This window comes from Taudactylus pleione, unplaced genomic scaffold (genome assembly GCF_031769625.1).
Source record: "Taudactylus pleione unplaced genomic scaffold, aTauple2 ptg000041l, whole genome shotgun sequence".
NCBI classification, from domain to species: Eukaryota; Metazoa; Chordata; class Amphibia; order Anura; family Myobatrachidae; genus Taudactylus; species Taudactylus pleione.
Window position 1 is genome coordinate 31,012,501 of NW_028284443.1, and position 12,286 is coordinate 31,024,786.

The 12,286-nt window shown below is 43.7% G+C and overlaps 1 protein-coding gene across 2 annotated transcripts in view; it reads left to right on the plus strand.

Moving 5' to 3' along the window:
- Nucleotides 1–12,286, plus strand: part of IRAK4 (interleukin 1 receptor associated kinase 4) — a 62,705-nt gene that overhangs the window by 721 nt on the left and 49,698 nt on the right. For both annotated transcript variants that reach the window (XM_088458009.1, XM_088458000.1), the window contains exons 2-6: nt 651–820; nt 3,443–3,588; nt 4,859–5,002; nt 6,867–7,027; nt 11,534–11,598. In XM_088458009.1, coding sequence (XP_088314135.1) covers nt 660–820; nt 3,443–3,588; nt 4,859–5,002; nt 6,867–7,027; nt 11,534–11,598 — 677 coding nt within the window. In that variant the 5' untranslated portion in view covers nt 651–659. The remainder of the gene's footprint in view (nt 1–650; nt 821–3,442; nt 3,589–4,858; nt 5,003–6,866; nt 7,028–11,533; nt 11,599–12,286) is intronic.

The following is a 12,286-nucleotide window of genomic DNA, read 5'->3' on the forward strand; positions in this document are numbered from 1 at the left end:
GCACAGGACAGGTATTATTACCAACTGACACATTTCAAAGATCCACAGGTGACCTGGATAACAGGAACTGTTGGGATCCTGAGTATTTGCAAAGTGGAGAACCAACTTTCATTTTATGGGTTGGAGAGGCCTAGATGTGACTATATAAAATGCACAATTTTCTGTTACTACCAAAGTAGCAGTTTTCTGATTCTAGCTGAAAGAAAATGGCATTGGCAACACAATATTATTATTATTATTATTATTATTATTATTATTATTATTATTATATTAAATTAGCATCAAAGCTAGTGGTTATGGGTTTTATCTGCTGTGACAGTTATGGAATCTAGTGTAATGCATACAGTACATTTCAGGAGACTGCTTAATATTGCCCTACATTTATATGATACACACTAGTAAGTCATGGAATTATGAAGTTTGTTACCAGCTTGCACATCCAGGAAAGAGAAGAAAATATAATTAACCACAAGTGTGCTAAATATTTGTTTAGTGGTTTTATTTCACTGATGTAAATAATATAATATGTAGCACAGTGTAGTACGATCACAGTGACATTACATATTACATTTCCATACAAATACTAATATACTTATTGCATTAATATTTACCGTTGGTACTATTATATACATTGTTTATTTATATTACAGGATTTAGACATGAGCAAAACTATAACACCATCCACTTATGTCCGTAACCTGGGCCCTGGGATATTTAGGCAGCTGGCTGATTTTCTTGATCCCCAAGAAGGATGGAAAAAGATAGCTATGGATATATGGAAAGCCTCTGGTGAACCTCGATACACACAATTTCATATACGGTATTAAACCATTATTATAAATGCTATACATTAAAGCTGCTTGTTGTGTGATTTCATTTTGAGAAACTTTTTTTTTTTGTTCACCTGTGTGCATCATTTTTAATTTATATAAAAAAACGGGTAGATGTACTAAGCCTTGGAGAGAGACAAAGTACCAATCAATCAGCTCCTAACTGTCACTTTTTAAACACAGGCTGTCTAGTGACAGGAGCTGGTTGGTTGGTACTTTTTTCTTTCTCTTTATCTCTCTCCATATACCTCACAGTAATATGTTACTCAGTATTAACAGATACTTTAATGTTCAGCACCAGCTTTTTAGAGTGACAATAAAGATGGGTACACACCTATACAAACATCGGCCCGATCACTCGATATGCAGTACCGTTGCAGGAGTGTTGGGCGATAAACGGTTTATAACGCTCCTGCAACAGTCGGGATCGAGAGGTCACATCCTATGGGCTGTTTAATATTTGTCAGCCCAATCTTCCGATCCTGGCTGATCGGGACAGTTTAGCCCAATCAGCAGCTGATCAAAAAGGTGCGTACCCAACTTAAGAAAACCAGGAAGTTTGCTGCTTCTCTCAGTGGTCCTCAACCAGAAATATAAAATAGAAACAAAAAGAAACCAAGAGAGCATCGGTTGCGTAGTATTTTGGCACAATCCGATACCATATAATAAATGCTTATCTTTTTGTGTATCTTGTTTTCGTCCTCCAATCTCAAATTTTCCAAGGGAATACCTCCAATATTTCCGCAAACTGCATCAGTATGTCGTGGTTATTCTTGCATTATACCCACATAGAGAGGTTCTAAGTGCAGTATTTTATTTAATACCATAAAACATCAGGATGGAAAACCTATAATTGTTAAAAGAAAATTGACCTTATTTGAACAATATACCTAGTGGTGTGGTCGTTGTGTGGCTACTGTAAGGTACGGAAGCATTCTCAGCCATCATTATTAGAGCAGCCACTGACGACTGGATGTGTAGCTTAGATGACTGTCCTTATCCTGTTATGTGTTAATGTATACTGTGCCAACTTGGGGTAAATAGCTTGGTAGACTAGTGTCAGTGGTGCAGTGATTAGGTGCAGAATCAGACTCCACACATGGCATTCCAGTAAAACAAATGAACGTGGTGCTTTACTTCCAGCATAATCAGGAAACAAACAGAAAATAATAAACGCCTAGCCCTCTCTTAGGGCACTAGGCTACTTCTTGAACCCTCTCTACAGAAGCAGCTACTCAGCATAAAAGTCTCTCACAGTCTCTGAGTTTGGTGGTCCTTCCTGCCACATGCAGGACTGCACACTGGCCGCCTGGCCTGGTATAGCTTCCTTAGCTTGTTGGCTGCTGCCTCTCACAGTCTGGCCTGCTTCCTTGCAGGTACCATAGCTGTCCCAGAGTTGAATAGCCTTCCCTGTATCTCACAGGTCTAGGCTCAGGCCTCCTGGCCCTCACTGGCTCGCTAGCACAGTGAGCTCTGTCTGACTGGTCTGCCTCAGTCCTCCCTGTACTGGGGGCCTGATTCAGAGCCGGGCGCTCTGACAGAGCGCTCGTTCTGAATCAGGGCCGGCCTTCTTGTTTTTTAGAGCGGCCTCCTGGCCGCTCGCATAGCTGTGGGTGACCACCCACAGCTATAGCGAGCAGCCAGGAAGATGGTCGCGATGGTCAAGACCATCGAAACCATCGGGCTTGCGACGAGACCCTTGTGGTAGGGTCTTGTTGCCCCAAGCCCCAGAGAGATTGTCAGTGGGGCCGCCCCCAAACGGAGGCGTTCACATGGGAATGCCTCCGTTTGGGCAGCCACTCCCCCAGCCCGCCCACCAAAGGGGGCATGCTGCCACTCAACATCAACAGCATGCCCCCTTTGGTACGAGACCCGGAGCGACGGTTTGCCCGTCGCTATCCGGGTCTCGTGCCGGCTCTGTCGTGCGCATGCGCACTGGGCCACCATCGACCCGCTCGCGAGCGGGTCTGAATCAGGCCCTGGGTTCCTTCGGCAGCCCTTACACCTCTTCCCAGAATCCTTTTCTTCTCTGTATGGGCGGATCTCTCCTGCCCCACATAGAATCTGCTGCTCACCAGTGCCATCTCTGGTGATACTGCCACAATACTTTGGTATTCATAGAAAGGCTGTAAAAATTGGTTCAGGTTGAACCATTCATAAATTGTGTATCTATACAATAATTTTACAAAGCATGTTCTGACCGGGTGCATGTGATTTCCCCCCCCCCCCCCCCCCCCCCTCTCCTCCCAGCCAACAGCTCTCACTGCTGCGACGGAGATGGACCAGGAGAAAAACTCTGCAGCGCTGGGCCCCGCTACAGGGTATGTATAGCAGGGAACTGCAGCATTGTGAGATGACCTGGAATGTGTCTGGTCTATAGTACTAGTATGTATTATAACTGTATTGCTGAAGAGAAAAGCAAAACAAACCCTCCAGTGTAACCGTCGTCCTTTGAGCGTCATGATGGGCAGACGAGAGAGATTCATTTTGCCATTCTGTTAATGTGTTTGGTAAGGAATCTTTCATCGTATCCACCTTTACTGTAAATAATCCTTCCAATGCTGATAATGCACAGGTAATTTATTTCTTTATTTGAATAATTTATTTTAAAGGCGCTTTGAAGGAATTGTTCAAAAGGGAAAAAGTCCAACACATGAGTTGCTTTATGACTGGGGAACAACAAACTGCACTGTCCATGATCTTACTGACCTGCTTACGAGGAATGGTTTCTTAGCTGCGGCTTCCCTTTTCCCTCATGGTAATTATGTTTATTACAAAGAAAGTTGTAAAAATGGAAGAAATTGAGAATGAGGGATAGTTTAATATTTATCTCTCAGAATGGCAGATCTTATTAATTAAGGTCCTTCTTGTATCTTGTCTTCTTACTATACTGCTAGTATGCAAGGGCTGTAACAAACCAGACGTGGGGTTTCATGTTCAAGATGCCTTGAATGGTGTTAAATAATAACATGACTCCTTGACGTAGTCTGACATTAGTCTGCAGTACTCAGCAAATTGCGTCCTCACACCTCACCCCCTTCACTGCAGAAGTGGACGGGATCTGGGTGGGTGACATACTGGGACTATGGGCCCAATTCAGAGATGTATGTAAATTCGATATTCACATATATCTCGGATGTATGCAGATCTGCGCGTTCACAGGAGCCGCACTGCACATGTGCAGATCTGTTTCTGCGATGTCACTAGCAATGCCCCAAAAGTATGATTGACATGCTGCTGTCATTTGTGGGCGGCGATGGTCAGCATTCCAGAGTATGGGGGAGTGTCTGCCCCGTTTTCTGGACATGCCGAAGCCATGGGCTGCAGCTTCACTGGGTCCAGCAGCGTGATTTCCCCAGACATCCTTGGATTCCTGATGAGGTTTACCTTGATGCGGTAGGTGGGCAAACATCTTTGGCCAAATATGTATTAAGAACCTCAATTTAAAACCATGTTTATTGACAGTTTATTATATATTGTGATACTTCATGTTCTTAGTACCTAGAGTGTGCACCTGCTTTCCCCTCCTTCCATTTCAGCTGTAGAACTACAGATCTCAGCAAGGTAGCATCTCATATTGTGTTTAAATTAGGATGTGCAGGCCAACCCCCCTTTCCTTTCATTCCTGAGGGTTACTGAGATGTCCGAGGGTCACACAGTAGATCTTATGCTGATCTTCGGACGCAGCAGTGGATCACAATAGCCTGCAGTGGGCATCTTTTTACACAAGACACCTCCTTCGGCTCTTGCATATTTTAGCACAGCCGTTGCATAAAAAGACGCAGTGGCTGTTGCTATAAAGTAGATCTCTAAATCAGGCCATATGTGTAATGTTTGAGTAGAGGCCTCTTCTACAGTGCTTTTGTCTGCCATCCACTCTGTTGTCTACACTATCCCCCTGCTTGTTTTATATCTGTGCCCGTCCTTAGCTAACCTTACACTTCAAAAATCTTCACCTAGTTGAGCGACCAATTTTGTCAAATAACAAAAGATTGATACATGTTATGTTTTTTTCTGTTTGTGAGCAGAACAAGAGACCAGATCTGTGTGTTCAACAATTCCTATAGAAGAATGTCAGACACATCAGTTAACAACACAGACTGCTCACAAAACAGATCATGGCAACCCTGTTACTCAGAACACAGATCCAAAAGAGCACGATGAGGAGACAGGTACCTATGCAGTCCTATTGCTACAAACTTTGGCCCTCATTCAGAGCCGTACGCTCTGAGCAGAGCGCACGCTCTGAATGAGGGCCGCCCTCCATGAAAATGGAGCGTCCTCCTGGACGCTCGTATAGCTGTGGGTCACCACCCACAGGCTATACGAGCGTGCAGTTTGATGGCCGTGATGGTCTTGACCATCGAAACTGCGAGCCGGAGCCTGCGGTTGAGGTTTTCAACCGCAAGCTCCGGAGTGATTTTGGCTCTATCAGAGCCAAAATCACTCCCACTGACATCACTAGTGATGTCAGTGGGCCGGCTTCTGACGGGAGGCGTTCCCGTGGGAACGCCCCCGTCAGGGAGGCACGCCTACCAAAGGGGGCGTGCTGTCAATCAACATCGACAGCACGCCCCCTTTGATCAGACACAACGAGCGAAGGACTTTCCTTCGCTCGTCGCGTCTGGCGCATGCGCACGATGGAGCTCCCTCCGTCGTGCGCATGCTCAGTGCACACCATCGACCCACTTGCGAGCGGACAGCCGCTTGCGAGTGGGTCTGAATCAGGCCCTTTGTCTTGGCTTCTAGGATGGGTTATTCTATTTGATTTTCTATAACATATAAAGTCCAAATACTGAGATAATCAATATACCAGAGGGCTCCTACTCCATTGACTATAAAGCTGGGTACACACTAGGTGATATATCGGCCGTTCAGTTGAATTATAGTCAAATATCGGACAAAAATCTACTACCATATACTGGGGAATGTGTGTAACTTTAAACAATACACTGATCTAGAACACACTGTATTATCAGAATCGGTATGTAATCCCGGTGGCTGAATAGCCGCCGGATCAAATACCTACAGTGGAAGACCAACGGATCAAAATCCCGACTGGGGCTGGTGAGCACCCTAACCCTCCCCTCTCCCTACCTTAACCCCCCCCCATAGTGCCTAACCCTAACCTCCTCCTATTGGTGCCTAACCCCCCTTTCCCGCACCCTAAACCTAAGCCTCCCAGGGGGGTGCGTAACGCTAATCCCCCACCTTCACCTAGCCTAACCTTGAGTTCCTCCGGGGGTTCCTATATCTAACCAAACGGTGGCTACAACCTAAGACACCCGGCCTACCTTTGTTCGGTATGACGGGCGTTGGGATTTCGTCGTGGGGCGAATGATGGGTGTTGGGATTTTAGTCCCATGACGGGCTTTCAGTGATTCCGGCTGCCGGTAACCTGACTACATCCCATATTATCAATACTGGGTGACTTAATACATGTTTTTGAGCAGCTGACACAGAATCACATGGAACACCTGAGCAATATATCAAATAGGCTTTCACTCTCCAATTAATCTGGTCCATTTTAGGCAATTTGCAAAGAGAATTGGGCAAATATTGTTCCCTCTTTGTGCTCAACGTTAATAGTTATTTAGAAAGACAACTGATTTTACTTATCATATGGAATATCTTTCTAGCTAAATGAAGCATGAAGGTTTACAGAAATGAATGTGGCCATGCAGGAAAGCATTGAAAACTAAGAGAATGCAAGCGCAAACAATTCAGTGTCACTTGGATACAGTGGTGTGAGGCTGTGGCACAAAATCACATTTTATCTTCAGTTATTGTTTATAATGTCTGTCTCTTATTATAATAGTTTATATAGCAATCATATTATTCCGCACTGTATAGATAATACTGTATGTAATCATTCACTACAGTAACTGCCCCATAAGAGCTTACATTCTAAACTCCCTACCTCACAAAGAACCCATGGGTCCATTTTGTCAGCCAATTAATCTGCCAGCATGTTTTTGGACTTGCTATAGCATAGCGCCTATTAATATTCTCTGTAATTGTTGTTTAATATCTCAGGGTTTGGCATTTTCTCTTTTAATGAACTGAAGAGAATTACAAGGAACTTTGACGATCGACCCCTTTCTGAAGGAGGAAACAAACTTGGAGAGGGAGGTTTTGGAGTTGTTTTCCAGGGTGAAATAAAGGATGAAAAAGTTGCAGTAAAAAAATTGACAACTGTAAGTCCCATACTTGCCATATTTCACACATATTTTATTTCATTTATTATTTAGTAAAAAGAGGTAAAATTAGACTTGTTGTCGGCAGTGGTAAATATAATTTATTTTTCAATAAATAAGTACTGGAAGATCTTCAGATTCTCTTACATGATTATATTCTGGAAATATTGCAAAGACCAGTTAAAAAATGAATGTATAGAGCACAGTCTGTGACATAAGTATGGTAAAGCATATATCCACCAGCTTCCATAGGACAATGGCCCTCATTCAGAGCCGCTCACTAGCGGCAGTACGCTCGTTCCGAGCGATGTTTGCACATCTGCGCATGCGTACGGTTTTTAGTACGCATGCGCGAACCAGTCAGTGCGGCCGAAAATCGTTTGTACGCTATATAGCGAGTGCCTGCTATTTTGAGTGACAGAATGAGGCGTATGTGGGTGGTAACAGGGGAAGGTGCTTGAAAACGGGGGAGTGGAATTCGACGCAGGCGTGCTTAAAGGTCAAAACGGGCGTTTTAAGGGAGTGCATAATTAATACAGCAGCGTCATTGACCACGTCACTTGGTTTTTTTTAACTCAGAACTGCTCGCAAAATAGCGGTTGAAAAAACCAACCACAAGAATAGCGAGCAGTTCATACGCTGTACGATGTACTCGATTAATCTAATAAATAGCGGACATGACGTATGGTGCGAGCGGCCAGGGGGCGTTTTTATCAAATAAACGAGCGTATGTTTTGCTCGCTCGTTCAGACTTAGAGGTGTGAACAGACTGCAATTTGCGAACGGATCATTTGAATAGCCACCCCTTGTTTTTGAACGAACGACCGCAAATAGCGAACGGCTCTGAATCAGACCCAATGTTTGCATTGAGCGGCCTATATTTGAGAAATTTCTGGCTGTTCAGCCAGAGTAATTTGGCTAGTGGAGGCCCCAACAGAAGGGACAATTTACTCTTACTGACATGGACCTAGTCGTGGTACAACTGTCTATATGAGTTAGGAAGAGAGGGGGTTTTTTTTTTTTTTGTGTGATACTGCTGCGTCCATCCACACATGAAATCATCTCTTCTTTCTACATTGTACAACAAGTTCCAGGCATTTGAATATAAATGAGCAGGCTAAGAGAACTTACGCCCTGGGTAACAAATCTGAGTTAACACTCTGGGCTCGATTCAGACCCGCTCGCTAGATGCGTTCGTAAGCAGCAAAAGTATGCAAATCCGCAATCGCACGGCAAGGCATTAGCACGCCCATTATGTCTTGGCGTGCGATCGCGTTGTGTATGCAGACGCCCACCAGCCCACTAATGCACGTCGTCTCCAGGAAGTGTATGCAACCATCGGTAACATCGAGTACCATCGGATGCGATCGCAGCAGTTGTGGTTGACCATATCCTGCCAGAAGCACTGCGAGTGCTTCAGTATGAAATACAACAAAGTGACGTGTACTATGACGCTCTGTAATAATTATGCACGCCTCTGAAACGGCGTTAAGACGCTCAGGCACGCCTGCGTTCGCACCACTACTCCCCTGTTTTCATCGACCAACCCGTCCCCACCCACAAACGGCATGTCCTGTCACTAATTCTAGCGAGCTGTCTATACACAGCGAGTAAACGCTTCCCGATCGCATGGACTAGTTTGATGCATGCATGTGCAGAATGCAAAAATCGGCTGGCTGCATGCAAATGCAGCCTAGCGAGAGGATCTGAATCAGGCCCCCTGTTCATACCCAGCCTTAACCTCGCTCCACTTAGTTACTACAGAATTTGGGTAAATTGACTAAAATGCAGGTTTTCAAAGCCGACAATTATCGGCAGCTTTGACCACTGGATTTGTAGAGTTCTCATTTATTGTTGATCAGACTCACCATATGGATTACATCATAAAACTATTTTCCCTTAAATGTTTACATACATATAGGTGTTTTGCCAATCAAAGGACCATGTACTAGTTTCACTACCACTCCAGTGTACCGGCTCTACTGGTCAACTGGTTACATTTTCTGTTGGTTCACAGCCTTTACATTTCTATGATGTCCCATGGCTTTCTCCATGTGGTGTATTTCTCATTCATCCTAGTAATTCCTACTGATGTTCCATGGTGCGGTGGTTTAATATTTAGTACATTTGTTTTCTTTTGAATCAACAGTTCTATAGCTAGATTGTTAGATTGTGTAAATTGCCCAGTGTTGTCCCTTCAATGGGTTCCACCACCGTTCCACCAGCCGCTTTGTTTTCCTTTGTTGGACTTATGCTCTGCTCCCAAACCCATGCCCACATGGTGTCTTCCTAACATGCCCTCATACTCTGCATAGGAAATGTCCAAACAAAAGTTCTCCCCTGCTCATTTCAACTCCCTAACTAACTGGGAAAGAACTAATGAAAACCAAGAGATTCATTTAAGAAAATACATTTCCAAACAATGAAATAACTTTTACCTGCACTTTCTGGGCCGCTAGCAGCACTAAAACATATTTGGTGGACTTTCCTCTATTACAGAGCTTCTAGACAGATGTCCACACTTTTTCTTTTTCTTCCTGTATGTTTACACTTATACTTCTGGAATCTGGGTACCTTTTTACTAAATCTACCCATTCCCAACTGTAATAACATTTAGCTGGAAACTGGTTCAAGACTCCGGTTAGTGTGATCATTGTCTCATAATTAAACAACCTACATTAGCTTCCATACCTGCATTAACCAACAGAATCTGTTGTGTAGTCCAACTTGGGAAAAAAACACTTTTTCATTTTGTTCCACCAGATATTGGATCCTTAATTGTAAAATGATTCCCATAGAACCCCTGCTATAAGCTCTCTCTTTAATTTCCATGCCCCACAAATATTGTTATTATTCATGAACTGTGATATCAAATGATCACATTATGGGCTTAATACAGAGTTGTATGCTATTTCGATGTTTTCGCAGTTGAGTGATTATCAGTTGTCTGCGCATGCATTTGAGTCGCCTTGAGCAAGCGTCAAGGTACATTACTGTAGTCGCAGAGAGTATTTACTTGCTGTGTGATTGACAGTCAGGGAGCGTTTGGCATACTTGCAGACTTTTCTTCTTTGGGGTCTGCGTCTTCATAGTCCCGCCCCCCAATATACATTGCCTAGATCACAGGCGTTGGATAGCGCGGGGTTAGGCTTTGATGACTCGATTCAGCACGAATTGCGTAATTGGTCCCTGGGACCGCCCACTTGTGATCTGTAAGTGGGTGGCGGCAGGAGTTGCGAGCAGCAAGGGTGCGGGAGACTTGCCCTCTTTTCCGGGTGGCCGGGAGCGCCACATGATTTTCGGGAGCCTCCTGGCCTTTCTGGGAGAGTAGGCAACTACAGCGTTTGGGGGATGTAACCGGGAGTGTCGACTAAAACGCAGACATGACGCCTCTGTTTTGGGGGCATATCATATCCTGCGTCTGCGATTCCCATATGCAGTAAACATGGCTCTGGCATCTCAGTTCCCGCTGCAATTCTGCGTGACCATAGAGTTACTCACAACTGCTAACATCGAATGATCTGTAACCAATGCTACATATTTGTGTGCAGCTTGGATTTGCAGTGACGACAGTGGGGTTCTCAATACATATCCCGCGGCTGCGACATTTGCATATTTTATGTACGGGGTCACAGCTGCAGTGGCAATGGCATACAACTCTGAGTCAGGCCCTATATTATAAGGGTGTTAATATTAGAGATGAGGGGTTAGGTTTTGCTGAAAACCTAACACACCTGACTTGGTTCTTCTCGCCAAGTTCAAAATCCGATCAAAAAACTGGATTTTGCATAAATTTGAATTGCATGTAAGTCCCTCCATTGTGATTTCAGGTGCTGTAAGGTGGTCATAATTGACTGGAAATGAGTGCTATTGATGTTATTAATACAATAGGAACAAAAAAAACAGGTCCAAGTTACATGATTTTAGCTGTTTTTAAAAAATGTTAAAGAAAACCAAAAGACATATGGGGTGCTTTTGCCAAAACCAAAAGACGACGATGATTTAGAACCAGAAATATTGTATCTATCTCAGCAAAATAATGTAGCAAAGTCCTAGGAGGAAATATTCTGAACTTTGGCTTAGCATGTAATTTGCAAACTGCCACACATTTGGATACAGTTTTAAGATCCAAACTGAAGGATTTATCATTTTCCATTTTCGGGGACGAAAACTGAAATGTGATGTATTTGTTTGCAAACCCAGAAGCTGCATACGGTTTGAGACAAACCTCAAGGTAAAACAAAATGCAAAACTTCCAGGTTTACTTTTGTTGCGTGCCTAGTGAAATGTACTGTACCAGCTTGGCAGCACAGGAAGTGCCTAATAATCTCTCACTTTTTTTTTTTTCTTTAAACATTTGTAATAGTGTAGACTTGTAAAAGTCAGATTTATTTAATGCGCTATAATTTCATAAGCGATTTAATGTATTTACTGAGCTTTATGGCTTTTCATTATTTTGTTAAAACAATGACATAATATAACATTAACCACTAATCTGTTTCTTAGATTGATGACTGTAGTCTACAGGACCTTAGAGATCAGTTTAATCAAGAAATAAGAACAATGGTTAAGTAAGTATCAACTCAAATGGCTAAAATGTCATCCAACTTTCAAATAGTGTTCGCAATTAATTTAAATTTCCATTAGAATGAATTCAGCAGCTCTAACATTTCCCTGAAGCCTGTGCAGTAAAGTTTGAATGTCCACTAAATGTAAACTACAAGTTATTATAAGTGAATAAGCTAATAACAAAACTTAGAAAAACATATACAGTACGTGTACAGTATGTATGTATTTGTGTGCGTACGCAAGATCTGTTCTGTGCATGTGGGGAACGGGTCCTGCATGATCGCACGCAGCCCCTCCTATGCCTCTGACAGGCAGTGTAGGGGCGGAGGCGGCCGGCGTTCCCGGAAAACGGAAGTGTGTCATCCCGGTTTTTCGGGAGTGGCAAGGCCAGGATCTGCATCTACGTATGCCGTTTCCAGACCTCGCAAAACGGCCAGCCTGCGTTAGCTTGAGGCTTACTCAGCTGGCCGGCACCATCCACCATTGCGACCGATGGTCAAAATGGTTATCCCAGCCTGCGACGTTAGTCGCAGTGCTGAGATCGCAAATGCAGCAGGGGGCGCTGCATTTGCATATTTGCAAAGATGGAATTGCAAAACTGCTTGTTTTTGCACGTATTCAATAATGGTGTACTAAGTACTTAGGGTTAGTATTTTTGCCGACCCCTCTATACCCTACATGACGTCACTG